General features: G+C 39.7%; 1 protein-coding gene across 1 annotated transcript in view; it reads left to right on the plus strand.

Annotated features, from left to right (window-relative positions):
- Positions 1–17,684, plus strand: part of PHF2 (PHD finger protein 2) — a 460,832-nt gene that overhangs the window by 401,308 nt on the left and 41,840 nt on the right. Inside the window, exons 18-19 of the mRNA XM_082265845.1 lie at positions 5,894–6,174; positions 14,029–14,124. Coding sequence (XP_082121971.1) covers positions 5,894–6,174; positions 14,029–14,124 — 377 coding nt within the window. The remainder of the gene's footprint in view (positions 1–5,893; positions 6,175–14,028; positions 14,125–17,684) is intronic.

Genomic DNA, 17,684 nt, shown 5'->3' on the forward strand with positions numbered 1-17,684 from the left:
ATTTTAACCTCTTAAAGAAGCTTAACGTCTAAAGCCTTTTTTTTAAGTTTTAGGGTTGTTAACACTTGTATATTTTCACGCACATGCGCAATGATACACATGAAATTTGCTGCATGAAAAAGTATTTTAATAGATATCCAGCTCTTTGCTATGTTCACATTTGTGTGGTGCATTATATGGTATACTTTTACTGAGAAACCATAAGGGCTCATACACACCTATGCGTGTGGGGGTACTGTGCTTTTAGTTTGTGGGAATCGGCCCCCACTATATAGAGTAGAGAACGGTTTAAACTCTTGTCAATTTCTTTCTTTCTTTCTTGAAGCTTTATCTTCATTTCCTGTTCCAGAGACACAACAGGAAGTGAGTGAACATTTCTCCAGAGTGATTGGAAATTTCCACCAAGTTGTCACTAAAACACAGTGAGAAGATTTCTCGTTACCTAGGGATTATCCATCAACTGTAACAATAAAATTTAAAACTTTCTATCCTGTTAAGTGCATCCTGGGTGAATATCCCCAACAATAAAAATTCAGACAGGGTTTTCAACAGTTTCCCAATATATCAAAAACTGGAAAAAAAAAGTTTTGTCAACAATTTTAGACTTCCAAAAGTTAATGTCTTGCTAATAACAGATACCACAAGATGCTTGCAGATTATCCCTAATTTCTGCAGACATCATATTAGGAAGTGATATGAACTCTCAAACTGCAACACAGACAAAATAAAATTCATTATCAAAGGCTAGTCACTCAGTATTCAATTTTCTTGTACAATTTTATTTTAGATTTACCAAAACCATATGAGGTCAACCCTAAAAACTTTCAATTTGTATGTAATCAGGCAGGCCATTGCACTACATGGTTAGGTAAATCTAAAGGAAATTAAAAAAGAAAATTGTATAATGTATGACCAGCTTTAACCACTTGCCGACTGCCGCACGACTATTTACGTCGGCAGTCAGCCCCTCACAGGCAGAGTGACGTAGATCTACGTCGCTAGCCTGTGAGGGTCTATGGAGCGAGCGCGCACCCCCGGAGGCGCGCTCCAGCTCCCGCGTGGTCACGGGCCCCCCCGCGCTTGTGACCGGCGGACCCGATGTCCGCCGGTCACTCAGCGATCGTCGCTGCAGAGGGAGAAAGGCAGGCGGCTAATGTAAACAAGCCGCCTGTCATTCTCCCCTGTGTAGAAACAGTGATCATACGGTTCTACAATGTAGGACCGTTGATTACTGTTTCTACAGCTCAAGCCACAGCCAATCACAGTTAGAATCACGCCCCTAGGGACACACATAACCCCTCCCTCTCAAACAAAGTTAACCCCTTCACTGCCATTGTAATTTTATAGTAACAGTGCATATGTATAGCACTGATTACTGTAGAAATGTCACTGGTAACCCCAAAAGTGTCAAAAATGTCAGTCAAGGGTCCTATCTGTCCGCCGCAATGTCGCAGATCACCGCCATTACGCGGTAAAAATAAAAACAACAAAAATGACAAAAATCTTTCCCTTTGTTAGTAAACGCGATAACTTTTGCGCAAACCAATCAAAATACGCTTTTTGCGATTTTTTTTTTACCAAACATATGTAGCATAAAACAAATTGGCCGAAAATGTTAAAACATTTTGAGTTTTACATTTTTTTTTTTTGGGGGAATTTCATATAAAAAATGTGAAAAATATTGCTATTTTTGCAAAATTGACGCTGTTTTTTTGTTTATAGCGCATGATCAAAAAATCGCACAGGTGATCAAATACCACCAAAAGAAAGCTCTGTTTGTGGGAAAAAAAGGACGTCAAATTCGTTTAGGTACAGCGTCGCACGACCGCGCAATTGTCCGTTAAAGTCACGCAGTGCCGAATCGCAAAATAGGCCCTGGTCAGGAAGGGGGTAAAATCTTCCGGGGCTTAATTGGTTAATCATACTGTACAGAACACAGGCTAAGTATTCATAGACTTTTAGGCTCTTACCTTCAGGTGATTGGACAAATTGTACGCACAGCTAGAACTCCCATCACATTTTAATTTGAGACCAGCCAATAGAAAAAAAATTCCAGCCAATCCGGAAAGGAGAGGCAGTATCATTGTACTAACAGACTGAACAGAGGCACTATTAAAAGTAAAGTCTACTTTGTACACAGTTTTCATAGCTGCTATCTATGATTTGCTAGAGAGCTGTAACACAAAAAGGGGGCAAAGAAGAGTTTACCACATCCCCTGTGCACAGGTACTGTTAAATAGGATAACAAGAAGAATGGTATGAACCACCTAAACCTCTTCCTTCCATGATACATTTAAAGCCACTTTCCATCTTTAGCTGTAATCCTCCACTTGTTGGATGATTAAGATTAGCAGAATTTGCTTCTCTCAGATCTCTTTTTCACAAAAAGCAGCAACAAGGATGTAGAAGAGCTAGATTTTCTTTTCAACTTGTTACCACTAAAATCTTAGACCCATCATATTTACGAAGATCCTAAACCTTGAGATAAGTCACAACAACAAAAGCTCAATCAGCCTTGGAGCTGCTTTTTGTAAAACAATTGCTAGGGATGAAGGTGGAGTTGAAGGAGATATCCTCTGCTGGTTGTCACCTGTCCACAAGCAGCAGGGTTTTCCACATAAGTGCTGTGGATGGAGTGTCCCTTTAATTCAGTGCAGAATGTATTTAGTTAGGAGCTCCTAGATAAGCCACAAAATGTAATCACATCTGCTTGGAGATATCACTTCTGAAAATTAATTTTTACGGTACTTAAAAGTTGATTATCAGGTAATTTGGTTTTAAATCTCTCTTAAGTATGGACTAAAGCTATGCAATTAGTTTGCAGGATTATCACAATCAAAGCAGGTATTAATTCGATCTAGGCTACCTTTATTTTCAAGTGGTGTGTGGGAAGCAGCTTACCTGCACTCTTCCAACATTTCATCCTGCATGCATGAACGTACTCATCATTTTACAACAAGATGTATATACAAGAGATGTGTACCATCAGAGAGTCTGCTGATAAGATTTACCAGCACCTCTTTGCACTTGGACAATAAGCTTTTTCTCTGGGTCTTTGCAGCGTAGGGGATCCCTTAATCATGATGTTGCAATGATGCTATTATCAGACGTTCTTGACAACCGCATAGCCACTCACATTCCTATAGGTGAGCTGAATAAGCCACAACAGGCTGTAGGACAGGAGCAGCAATTGTCAGCCACCCAGTAGTACCATCAAGAAAATGTCTGAAGCTTGGTCCACATTTCACCCCAGATATGTTTTCTTGAGAATTATGATGAGGAAAATATGTAGACAGCTGTTGCTGATCTTCGAAATATTGTAGTTGCTTGGCTTTCATTCCGATTGCCTAGCTTCCATACTTTGTGAGTCACATAGCAAGTATGCAGATCAGGAGCATGGTACACATTTATTTGGGGTCACTAATTCACAAATATAGACAAGTGACTGCAGAAAAAAAGACCAAGTAGTCCATCAAGTCTGCTGGCGTTTTTTTTTTTTTTTACTTTATACCTGTTTTCGGTTTTTTTTTTTTAGTATAGAGTATAGATCTATGTTGGTCCCAAGCATGTTTACTGCTGACTGACTCACTACCTCTTAACCACTAAAGACCCGGAGGATTTGGCTGCTCAAAGACCAGGGTCTATTTTGCGATTCGGCACTGTGTGACTTTAACGGACAATTGCGCGGTCGTGCGACGCTGTACCCAAATTAAATTGACGTCCTTTTTTTCCCACAAACAGGGCTTTCTTTTGGTGGTATTTGATCACCTGTGCGATTTTTATTTTTATTTTTTGCGCTTTAAACAAAAAAGAGCATCAATTTTGAAAAAATAACAATATTTTTCACATTTTTTTATATGAAATTCCCCAAAAAAATGTAAAAATCTAAATTTTTAAACATTTTAGGCCAATTTGTTTTCTGCTACATATTTTTGGTAAAAAAAAATTGCAATAAGCGTATTTTGATTGGTTTGCGCAAAAGGTATGCGTTTACTAACTAAGGGAAAGATTTATGTCATTTTTATTGTTTTTTTTTAACTAGTAATGGCGGCGATCTGCGATTTTTTTTTTGCGGGACTGCGACATTGCGGCGGACAGATCGGACCCCTGACTAACATTTTTGACCCTTTTGGGGTTAGCAGGGACATTACTACAGTAATCAGTGCTATACATATGCACTGTTACTGTAACAATGACACTGGCAGGGAAGGGGTTAACTTTATTAGAGATCCAGGGGTTAAGTGTGTCCCTAGGGGCGTGCTTCTAACTGTCAAGGGGCGTGGCTTTTGATGTAACCACAGAGACATACGATCCTACATAGCAGGATCGTATAGTCTCTGCTGTTACACCAGGGAGAATGACAGGCGGCTTTGTTTACATTAGCCGCCTGCCTTTCTCCCTCTCCAGCAGGAGATCACGAGTGGCCGGCGGACATCTGAGCCGTCGGTCACTCGCGAGGGGGAGAGGGGATGGCCGTGAATGAGCGGGGGCGGCGCGCGCTCGCCCCTACAGGCTCCTGGGCGAGTGACGTAGTACTACGTCGCTTTGCCCAGGAGGGGCTGACTGCCGCAGTAAATGTACTTGCGGCGGTCGGCAAGTGGTTAAGGAAGTTTATTCCAAGCATAAACTACCATTTCAGTAAAATAATACTTTCTAAGACTAGTTATGAAAGTTCCTCCTGTTAGTTTGAGGTCATGTCCACATGTTCTTCATCTTGGTTTCATATTAAAAATTCTGCCCTCCTGAACCTTATCCACCTGCTTGATGTACAGTATTTAAAGGTTTCAACCATGTCTCCCCTTTTCCTTCTTTCCCCTATAGACTGTACATATTAGGTTCTTGAAATCTCTCGATATGTTTTGTCTCCCAGACTTTTCACCATTTTTGTTAGCCATCTCTAGACTCATTCTATCTTAGAAGTTTTTGAAGTTCAAAAGTTTAATTCCAAATTGAACTTTTAGTTTAAATCAGCTAAACACTCCAACATATATTTTCCAGATGTATCAAAATGAAGGACAATCAAAGTCTTACAGTTTGCTCCCTTTAAATATCAGCCACAACTTGAGTAAGAAACAAGTCTGTCTCCTGCCAGCATGCTGCTTAGAAGGGTCCTTGCTCCCTGTATGGAAGCAGTAGTAATATATGTAGCTCTGTGTAGCTCCACCAGGGGAGAGCTCTGACTCAGCAGAAGGTGTTTTGGGCCTCTGCAGAGAGACCACTGAAGCATTTATTAAACCTCGTAGTCATTTATTTCATTGTCATTAACATTTGCTATTAAAGGGAATTTCATTTTTTTTCAGCTTACCAGTTTTACATATTAATGTGAACCGATAAATAGAAATAATTTTATTAGAATCAGTTCATGCTTTAAAGCAGAATTCCAATTTGCAATTCAGTACTTAGCTGGTCTAACACAACAGTTAAGTATTTCGCCTTCCTCATCGCCATCTTCTATCTTCTCTGAATTTCTAATGCATGTAGGGATCCTCCGAAACATTCTGTCTTGCTATTGCTTTAATTAAACTTCAGGCAATGTGAGGACATTAAGAGCATTTAACTTCTGTCTATACCAATTGTGCAATGTTTTTAGTATTAGAGGTTAGAGCAATGCAATCATCAGTACTTGCTTCTATACTGATCATTGTGATATCCATGTTACCATTTTCTTACACGGCATTTCATTGCATCATTATCATTCTGTATGTGACATAGGAAAAAAAAAAAACAGAGAACCTGGGAAGCAATGTCATTCAAGAAATGTTGGAGTCTAAATGGATCAAGCCCAACTTTTTGTTCTTTTAACTCCAAATGGCAAGCGTTTTGTATAGGATCATGTTATTGGTTCTAAAATAGATAATGTGCTAGTTTTAATGCTTAATATGTTGTTCCACAGTCAGCCACCTGCATCACCAAGCACACAAGAAGCAATACAGGGCATGTTGTCAATGGCGAATTTGCCCTCAGACTCCTGTCTACAAACATCGTGGAGCACAAACCAAGCAAAAAACAATTCCATATCAGCTCAGAACTCAAAGAAATCAAGCAACAACAACAGCAACAACAAATGTGCAAGCAAAAGGCCCAGCAAGAAAGTTTCAAAGAATAGTATCACCATGGATGACTATGAGGAAGAGCAAGATAACCTGGGAGCGTGTTTTAAAGACTCTGACTATGGTAAGGACCACGTGTTTGATTATAGTGGAGCATAAGTAAACTCAACATTAAACATGAAGACAGTTGGAGAAAAGTACTTCTGAAGTGTTTTGTCTAGGCATGGCATAGCAGAGGGCTCACTAAAACAAGTCCAAAAGGCTAAAGGGTGTTTAGGAGGGATAGTCTGAAACCCTGATGCCTTTATTGTATATCTGGACACATTTGAACACCATGAACTGCACTGGGGCAGGTGAAAAGCCCCTAAATGCCATAAATGGGGGATATTTTTCCAACATGGTAAGAACTAGGTTAAAGTGAACTGCTGCTTTGCACAAGCACTACAAAGCAACTTGCTCACTTAAATGCTGGCCTCTGTAGAAGCGTATACTGTACTCACCTTTGCTTCATTCCCCCGACACTCCAGTCACTGCTGGGAGCGAAAAGAAATTCCTGGTACTTCACTGTATGTCACTCACTCTGCTTGTGATGTTAGGGTTCTTGTGTAACAGTGCTGGTGCTTGCAATTGGCTGCTCAAGCACCCAGTGATATCATACTAAGATGAGGAGAGAAAATCCTTAACTTTGAGTAAGACTACTATGGCCTCCTCTCCCCACTAGTGATGAATGGAATGGCGAGGAGTGAAGGTTAGTTTGGGCTGTGCTGGGAGCAGCTATAAGGTTTTGCTTTGCCTTGCATATGCAAAGAACAGCTTTTGGCAACATTCACATTTTCGCGTAACAGGAACTAGCATCCCTGCTCGCAATTTTGTTAAGCGTTTTGCATGCGATTTGGCACATAGCATAGGGCCAACCCATTCACTTGAGTGGTCTGTTCTACTCGCCTTTGTCACCTGAAAAGAAGCTCCTGCTCCTTTTTGGGGGATATGCGTTATGTGATTTTGAAAGGCCCATTTTGCCACACAACAATCCCTTTGTTATAGCTCTTGTTTTCTTTATTGGTGTCATCATAGTAAAATATGATGATTGAACATTTGGCACTTGTGCCAGGAGATCTATTTGATGTTCTTGTACTGAGTTACTGCATGTGTCATTTTATTGATCTTTAGTGTAGAGAACAATGGTAAAGTATACCATAACAACTTTTCAAACTTTGCTACTGATAGCTAATTTCTGAATTGTGTCTGATTATACACCCTTTTTTTTTTGTTCTGCTTAACTGTACTTGAGATGATTATAAAGCTGGTGAACCTTCAAGTAACTGCAACAGGAGGCACTGAAAGTGGAACTAAACCCATCAATTTAACAGTTTCAAAAAAAGTTGTGTTTCTAGCATGCGGGGAATGCTAACATTTTCATTTGCTTATGCTTTTAACCAAACTGTCAAACCACCAAATGGCTGGAGTCATAACTGATCACATGTGCAGCATCCTGGCAGCTGCAAATCAAACAGAGGCTAAGATGGCAGCTTCCTTGGCTGAAAAGGATAGGAGGGTTTCGTTCCGCTTTAAGTATATTTTTGAGTGTTCAAGAAGCCTCTTAACCTAGGGAGCTCTGTTATGCAGATGCCAACTGCAACTAGTACGTTGAAGCTTTGGCTCAATGTCTTGTTCAACTGTGGGTAACTGAGGCTAGCTCTTCCAGAGATGGGCCAAAATTGAAGAATAGGCATAGAAAAGTGGGTCCAAGGCTCAAGCATCCTATCATTGGCAGTAATGCAAAGGGCCTTCCCAGAATTTCACCGCTCCTAAAGGAACCATGAAGAAAGGTTAAAGCTGAACTCCAAACACCTAAATGCAAAAATAAGTACATATAGGAAAGCTGTTTTACCTAGTAAATGATTTTGAATTCCTGTTCATCCAGCTCTGAGATTTAAATGGATCTCTTTCACAGCCAAGCCAGGCATATGACAGCATTTTCTAAATTCTTGTTTTAAACTGCAAATTGAATACAGTGGTGTTATCTCTCCTTCCCTTAGCTTGCTAGCTGGATGTTGAAGGAGGAGCAGCAGACTAATGAGGCCATCTCCCTGCTCTTTCCTCCTATCAGCATTTTCCTTTTTGGCACACTTACATGCAGCTTAGTTGTAGGCAGCACTCAGGTACCATGTCAAATTCCATGCTGGTACCATGTAAAATTCAGTTACTTATACTGGCTACATTTAAAAGAATACATTTATTAACTTGATGAATACAGACATGCTCCATTTTACCTCCTTTTATCTGCCTGCAGTTCAGCTTTAAACTGCCTGCAGGTAACCTGGGGTGTCTGTTCTTCCGTCCAAGTGGCAGTTTGCAAATCTAGCAATCGCTACAGGTCTGCTTTAAATACTTCTTATCTTCAGTGATGTATAATAGCTGGGGCACATTTAAAAATGATTGCTCTCTTTTTTTGTGTGAAAATAAGAGATAATTTGAAGATTTGTAAGTGTTGTGTTTGTGTGTGGTGGCAGAGAAGATTTGCAAAACCGGCACAGCAATATTTTGTAAATCTAATTACTTGCCGCATTCAGGGAAAGTAATGCATGAAAGAGAGACATTACATTCTAAATGTTTTCGCAAACCGGTTCAGTAATTTGATTTGCTGTCTACAGTTATGATCATAATAAGAGCACTTTAGAAGTGCTCGATGCAAATGTAGCGCCTGCTATTTTAATAAATACATCATGATAGATTAAAGTAGGAAAAAGGATTTGTATCCCAGTAAAGCAGCACCACATGCCTTTATACAGTTATGGCAAATATAGTCTTATACCTATCTCTTTATTGATATTGGCTGTCCATATAATACAGAAATACTGTCTTCCACTCCAGTAATTTCAGTTTGGTCATTTTTAAAGTATCAGATTAGAAGAAACGGCTGAACCTTTAACCCCTACCAAGTATAGGATGTACTTGTTTTAATGTGTATGTTGGGGATTATGATGCATATATACAGCAAATGATGTGCTTTCTGAAAGAGTACATTCCCCATATGCAGAGAAAATTGGCAAATCTACACACTATGGAGCAGAGGCAGGGATGCCAATTACATTGATTGCCAGCAGTGAGTTGATGAGTTACTGGCAGATATTCACTGTGATTTTGCCTTCCATTTTTTTCTGCTTAGATAGAACACTAATGTTAACCTGTCAATGAAAAACCAAATCAAGCTGTAATAGTAAAAATTCAAAACACACAAAAAGTTAATCTGTTGCTAAAGATGCCGCTCTGGATTAAAGAAAAAACACAGAGAAATTTGAATTTCTTCTTGGGGGAAAGGTTTGATCCACCCCCTCCCATAACACTGTTGAGCTTGACTTTTCAGCTAAGCTGGAGTTGATCCTAGGATATTTTTTAAAATATCTAAGTAAGAAAATGTATGATGCAAAAGCGGTAAGAACTAAACACAGTTCATAAGTCCAAATAGTGACAGCTTGCATGACCCCAATGCAGCTCATTAGCAGATTGAAGGTTATCTCTAATAGAGTAAAATGGGCACCAGAGGGAACTTCTAAGTGTAGCAGGTTAGTGTTTCTTATTAAAAACCATAAAAAATTCACTTTTTTTAGTAAGATGAAAGAAAGCAAATCTAAAAACCAAGGGAAGTCATCTTAGGGACCCAGGCCTAACTGTAGCAATCTAGGGAGGTGTAGAGAGAAGCTGTCTGCAGCATATAGAGCTACAACATTACCAGAGCCAGTTGGACAGCTTGAGAAAATTCCAGGATGATGTCAGATGCTGTGGGGCATGGGAGGGGGTGTGGCTACACATTTCAAGACTTTAACACCTCTTTCTCAAGCTTCAGGCTTGAGAAAGAGATGTTACTGCCTTAAAACGTATAGCCATGCCCCAAACACCATCCTGGAATATTCGCACACTGTCTAACCAGCAATAGTGGTGTTGTTGCTCTATATGCTGCAGGCAGCTTCTTTGTACACCTCCCTGGATTGCTGCAGTTCGGCTTGAGTCCCTGAGATGACTTCCCTTGGTTTTTATTTTTTGCCTTCTTTCATCTTACTAAATGTGAGTGTGTTTTTTACTGCTGAAGTGAGATGATACCCCATTTCCTTCTCCTCTGGCTTATGGCTGGTTATTTTGGTAGGGCATTATTACACTGGTGATAACAATAGCTGAAAATCTGTAACAATCATGCTAGGGTCCCAGACAGTAAAGATGTACCTTCTGCCCTGCAGCGGTTGGTTATTAGAGAATGTTTCCTGCACTGTAATGTTTTAAAAAAAAAAACCTCTGCAGGGTGCACGAGACCGGGGCTCTTGTGTTACCATTTTATACACATGCACAGTTTACTTTTTCCACAACATCCAGTCAATCTACATTAAAAAAAGGCAGGAAAATAATTTAGACTGTGTAAAAGTTGTGCTGCATTAAAGTGATGGTGGATTGAATCTTTTAAAAAAAAGGGCCCCCACTTATTTAATGGGTTTGCTGAAGAATGAAAAAATTCCAGTATAATGTTAATGATTGACACTTTGGGGGGTGTTGGCTGTCCGCTCCCCCGACCTCACGCTGTGGTTCTTTCTTCTGACCCCTGTGTCACTAGTGCATACATTAGAAACATAGCAGTCCAAAGGAGAAATCACAGCACATACTAATCTTGATCCACAAACCTCAGAGACACCTCCGGTATTCATACATGCTCTTAGATTTGTGGCCTGTAATATGTGAGGACTGAGGTCAGATCATATCTACCCGAGGCGCCACATTTTGTCCAACATTTTCCTTTTTTCTAGACAGAGGAGGACATTTTTTTTTTTAAGCAAAGTATGACTGGAGTATTCGACTTGGTATTAGGTGCTATAAAGCTGAAAAGTGGCCACATATATCTCCTATATCTTTGTGGGTGCCTTGGGAAGCCCAGTCTCTCCAATCCCCAAGCATACACACCCCCCAACACTCCCCCCCCCCTTTCAATTGTGCAATGCTTTGAGCCCCTCCAGCCAGAAGAAAGCTTTGCATTGCAAAGGTGTTTGCCAGAGTACCAAATATTCCAAAGTGGAAGCTGGTATTTTGCATCTTCAGGGGCTCCTAGGGTACTTGGAAAAATAGTTAAACCTTAGTATAGTTACCACTTTGGACAGTATTGATGGGTTAGAGTCCCTGACAGTTTTTTTTTTTTGCTTTCTGTGCCCTTGTTGGGGGCTCTAGATATATCCAAGGGTAAATTCTACAATTAAAGAATAAGTTCACCTTTGGGAACATGTTACATGTTACACCTAATTTTAGGGTGGAACATGTAACTTGTTCCCAGTGCTGCGCCCCCCTCATCCTTAAAGCGGAGTTCCAACCTCCCCTCCAAAAATTAAAAGTCAGCAGCTACACATACTGTAGCTGCTGACTTTTAATATTAGGACACTTACCTGTCTTGGAGTCCAGCGATGTCGGCACCGCAGCTGATGTTTCCATCGGCTGTCAGGTGCTGCCATTGCCGGTAAGGGAACCAGGCCTTACGGCTTCACGGCCAGGTACCTACTGCACATTTCTATTGGTTTGGCGGCGGGGGAAGGAGGAGGGGGCCGAACTTCCGGGACGTACTTTTGGGTGGAACTCCGCTTTAACCGCTGTCAGCTTGTAGTGCTTAGTGAACTACCACGATGCTGTGGAGCGCTGTGGTAGTTCATTGAGTCTTTCTGTCAGTGGGTATCTGGATGTACAGGCAAGCAGATACACTGACAGTGTGCAGGAGACCTGCATGGCATCGGTGATCTTCTGAATGCTGGTGCAATGCTTTACAGGCTCCTACAACAAATAATAAATGCACACTTTTTTACCTGCAAAAAAAAATGCATTTTTTTTTTAAGTGAACTTATCCTTTAAGAGGGCTTGATGGGACTTCTTCCACTAGGGATGCTTGTTACGGTGACAACTTTCTAGGTGAGGGTTTACATTTCCTTAGAGATATCTCTTCTCATTTCCGGTTGTGTCTTGAGACCAGAAGTAAAGGAAATTCTCCTTAATGGGACACAGACAACAAAAAACACATAATAGTTTTTACTACTTCCCTTACTTATTAAAAAATGTTAAAAAAAAGTGGTGTTGGATATACTTTAACCTTTATAGCCTAATTCTAAAATGTTTTCTTTAACTGAAGGTCAAAACATTTAACTAGCATAGAAGCAATCCCTGCCCTTGAACTCTGCAGATGATCAAACTACATCCTGTCTTATTGTGCAGTAATTATGATGTGTCCTTGAAGGTTATTTTTACCGGTACAGTGTATCATGAAAGATATGGTTTCATTCATGAAAATAACTAAGCATACATTATGAGATAACCAATACCATTTGCACTTCTGTGTTTTTGTTTTGTTACAACCTCATCCATTTCCATTACATAAAAGCATAATTATGTTTTCTTAGAGAATACACTAAATAGTTAAGCCTAGCTCTCTCTTCATCTGTAGCAAGCTGCCCGCCGATTGCATTGTGTGTCCTCTTTTCTTTTGTGCTTACTCCGATATTCGGATGTCCTGTTATGATGCACACCTCAGATGAGCGGAGTTATTTTATAGACATTTATGTGTATACGGTACATATTGGAGGCCTGTGGAACTGAACAGGTCTTGGGGGGAGATATTTTTCCTATACACAGTAGATTTTTAGGCAACAGACTCATTGAAGAATACTGTAGAAATCTTTTTATTTTCTACAGCAAATATAAAAACAGTTTTATTGTGTTGTCAGACTTCAAATCAAAATCACATCACACTCTACATTTCTGTTTGTAACACTTTAAAATTGGATAGCTTGCATTTTATTTTTTGATTTGCTATTTGTTTTACGTGTCATATTCTTTATTTGCAGTGACTCCGTCACTTAAAAAGATTAAAAAAAAAACCAAAAAAAAGGATGACGGGTATAGAGCGCAGGTAACTAGCGGTGCCTGCACACCTACAGCTGCCTTTAGTACCCCCATGGTGCCAGGCTGTTCTGGTTGTTTTCATGCTCCTTCATGCCCCCATATTTTTTTACTGACCCATCACTATTCTGTTCAATTTTATTAATCAACCATGTGAAACATATAAATTCATCATTCACATAAAATACTCCTGTGTATGAATAATTTAAAAGAAAAAATGCAAAAATTGCTTTTCCTATCTCATTAGTGAACTCTAACGTTTGCTACCTACACTACTTGCTAGGAGCTTTTTTTTTTTTTTTTAAAGACAGAGGTTCTTTAGTGATCTCCAGCATCAACTGTTCTGTTGTAACAGATACTACTCAAGTTTCTGTTGCAGTGGGTAGTAAAAGTGTCTCCCCCTAGCATTAAAACATTTTGGCATACAAATCTGAATTGGCATTTATTTTACTTTGTAAAAGAGCTACTAATTTAGTTTCAAATGCAGTGAATAAATAAAAGTTCCCATTTTTTTAAAATTATGAGATGCTTGATATCAAATTTTGTGTTGCAAGAAGCTACATGCAACCAAAATGTAAATTATCCATTTGAGACCGCCTTCTCCTTTTTATATCCCAAATTGTGGTACGCTACCAAACATATTTTTTTCGATATATTAAATTTTTTTGCTTAGTTGTACAAATTAAGTTATAATTTAGGTTTTCTTACCTTTAAAGCTGTCTCAATTGAGGTGTGCAAAATGGGACGACGTACATTAAAAAGTGAGATTTAGTGTAGTCCCATAGCTAAATAAATGCTGTCCTAAATAATATCACCCACCTATGACTGACAATATTGGAGAAAGCTAAGCTGATTACCATGCTTATTATATAGGGCACTGCAAAATGCAATATAAATGTTCCAAGTGCAGAAACCTATAGAAACCTTTTTACTGTCAGACAGATGAAATCTGAATTGCGGTTATTTGCTCTGGGTTACTGTACCTTGTTCTTTACGTAGCCCATATTTGCAGTGGAGATTTTGCAGTACACTCCAATAACACTGATCTCTGTTTGTATAGTTTACCCATCTCTCGAGTCAGATGAAGATAACCCTGTGTTCAAATCTCGATCAAGGAAGAGAAAATGTTCTGATGATGCTCCATATAGCCCCACAGGTGAGCATGCATCTCCTATGATCCTCCTGCAATATAGACTCCCAAGTCCTCTGTTATTCTATCCGATACAGCAGTATTTTTTCAGTTTATTAAAAAATAAAACTATAAGCACACTGCCTTTAACTAGTTTATTAAGGGTTTAAGTCACAGCAATAATGTCAGAGCAACATTATTCTTCCATATCTATTTTTCTGTTTTTTGCCAGCCATAGGAAGGTCTCATGTCATCATTCCATCACATTTTGTCATTGGTAAAGCTGACTGCATTTTTTTTATCATATACTAACAATCTGGTCACAACTGAAAAAATGCTGCTGAGCTGTGGGTTGGATAGAGATGTTGGAGAATTAGCGAACATGTTTGAAAAGAATTACTTCCCGAAAACTTCATGGAATTTCTGATGAGGCCAAGGTCATGGTATAAGGAAATTCATTGAAATTCTGATCCCTCGCACAGTGTTCCAGCAAATAGGAACTCCTTGTAAGTAATAATCTCTTTTTGGGCACTGAGAAACAGTAAGGACCACCATAGTTGAAACTCCACTAGTGTTGGTACATTTATGCTATTGGGGTCATAAAGAACCTCGTCGTTGTAATTTAAAATCACGTAATATAGAGCCTATTTTTTTTTAAGCCCTAGGTATTCTTATATTTATTATCCTTACTACAGTTAAATGTGCGTGCATATAGTAGGGCCCTGCAATCAATTAGCATGCTGGGTTTTTTTTTTATTATGTGGAGAAACACATATAGACAAGGGAGGGACATATACAGTACTGTGCAAAAGTTTTAGGCAGTTGTGAAGAAATAATGTTTTCAAAAATATATATTTTAATTGTTTATTTGTGATAATTTACAAAATGTGAAGTGAGCAAACAGAAGAAACATTTAAATCAAATCAATATTGGGTGTGACTACCCTTTGGCTTCAAACCAGGCATCAATTCTTACACTTGTACACTTGCACAAAGTCAGGAATTTTGTAGGATTAGTCAGGTGGATGATTAATCAATTATACCAAGCAGGTGCTAATGATCATCAATTTCATATGTAGGTTGAAACACAATCATTAACTGAATCAAAAACAGCTGTGTAGGAAGCTTAAAACTGGGTGATGAACAGGCACATTTTTTTACTAGGTGAGGTCGTGGAAGACAGTTTCATGTCACAGGTGACACACCAAGGCAAAACTGAGCACAGCAACAGGACAAAATGTAGTAATACTGCATCAGCATGGTTTCTCCCAGGCAAAGATTTTTAAAGCTAACTGGGGTTTCAAGATGTGCTGATCAAGCTTTTTTGAAGAACCACAAAAAAAGGGCTAAGTTGTGGATCGTAGATGCAGTGGTGGACCAAGGTAATTTAATGCAGTAGATGAAAGACACATCGTGCTTACATCCCTTCCACATGTCCAGCAGTGCCATCAGCACAGAACTGGTGGAAACCAGTGGGACCCAGGTACTCCTATCTACTCTAGTCTGGCCAGAAGTGGTTTTCATTGAAGAATTGTGGCCAAAAGGCCATACCACTGATGTGGAAACAAGGCTAAGCAACTCAACTATGCACAAAAACATGAGGACTGGGGTGCAGAAAAATTGCAATTTGAAAAAATGGGGCTATTGCAAGAAGCAGTTTGATTGCCAAAGAGCTGGAAAGCGGTACAATAATGAGTGTCTGCAGGCAACAGTTGAAGCATGGTGGAGGTTCTTGCAAGTTTCGGGCTACAATTCTGCAAATGGAGCTGTAGTTGGTCAGGATCAATGGTGTCCTCAATGCTGAGAAATACAGTCAGATAGTTATCTATCATGTCATACCATCAGGGAGGTGTGTTATTGGCCGTAAATGTATTCTGCAGGAGGACAACAAACATACAACCAACGTTATTAAAGCGGAGTTCCACCCTAAAATTATACTTACCTCCATCTTCTCGCTCCGGGTCACCTGAAAAACAAATGGATAATCGCAATTTTTTTTTTTTTTACTTACCTGGTTTAGAAGAAAATAGACTTACTTCCTCTTCCTCCCCTCGGCGGCCACGGCGATTCATTACTTCCTGGCTTGCAATGATTCCTGGGAGCTGAACGTCATTTCTCCCAGGAATCAATGCACCTGCACTGGCCCCGACGTCAGTTCCGGTGCAGGCGCCGTCATACCTTGCTAAACAGCTCAGAAGCTGTGCAGGGATGACGCTGCAACACCGGAAGTGACGGCGGGGCTGGTGCAGTGCATCGTGGGATCGAAGAAGAGGACACAGAAGAGGATCGCGCTGGCTTCAAGCTGCCCACACCTAAGATGGCAGCGCTGGACAACACATTTTCAAGGTAAGTATTTCTTCTAAAAGGTAAGTGCAACCCGGGACAGATCAGAGGCTAGCCATTGTGGAATGCACTAGCCCTGACTGTCCCGGGGTTATTTTTATTAAAAAAAAATTTCCCAGGGTGGAACTCCGCTTTAAGAATCATCTTCAGTATAAAGAAGAACAAGGAATCTATCTTAAGTGTAAAGGAAAAACAAGGAGTCCTGATCTCAACTTTCATCAAGCCTGTCTGGGATTACATGAAGAAACAGCAGGATTTGAGTCAGACTACATCCATAGAATATCTGTGGTTAGTTCTCCAAGATGTTTGGAACACCCTACCTGCTGAGTTCCTTCAAAAACTGTGTGTAAGTGTACCTACATGAACTGACGCTGTCTTGAAGGCAAAGGGTGGTCACACCAAATATTGATTTGATTTGGATTTCTTCTGTCCATTCAGGGTCCATGCACACTAGGAGCAGAAAAAAATGCCAGAACCTCTGGCAGAAAAAGCAGCAGAAAAAATGCTCATAGTAGCAGTTTAGTAGAGTTTGTGGGCATTTGTTTTTATAAGCGTTTTTTTCCAAAAACATTTTTCTGCCTGCAATCTCCTCTCAAAAACTCACTTGTGAAGGGGTTTTTTTTGTTCTGCCTCTAAGCGTCCTAATGTGCATGGACACATAGGATAACATCTATAGGCAGGTTTTTTAAGCCCAGAGTACATGGACCCTGACTTTCCATTTTACTATTTGAAAAAGAGTAAACTATTAACACTTTTTTTTCTGAAAGCATTCTTATGTACAGAGTTTTTTCACACCTGCCTAAAACCTTTGTACAGTAGTGTACACTCCATACAGATAGCATCCTTTGGAAACTGAACCTAGAACATTAAGATAAGATTGATGCCTTTTATAATGAGTGAATTCTTTAAGGGCATCTAAAGCCAAAACCATCTTTTTATTTTTTTTAGTTTTGGTTGGAATGGTGATGCTTTAGAACAGGGGTCTTAAATATGGCCCTCCAGTTGTTCAGAAACTACAATTCCCATCATGCCTAGTCATGTCTGTGAATGTCAGAGTTTTACAATGCCTCATGGGATGTGTAGTTATGCAACAGCTGGAGGGCCGTAGTTTGAGGATCCCTGCTTTAGAATCTCTGTCACATTTTCATTGCTGTGTGTTCCCACTAGGGGGATTAACTGTTTTCATTTGTCCTGGTGAACATTGTCGTCTGGACTAAAAGTAAGAGGAAAATCAAATATTTTAAG

Source organism: Pelophylax lessonae (assembly GCF_965119305.1).
Source record: "Pelophylax lessonae genome assembly, chromosome: 8".
Lineage (NCBI taxonomy): Eukaryota > Metazoa > Chordata > Amphibia > Anura > Ranidae > Pelophylax > Pelophylax lessonae.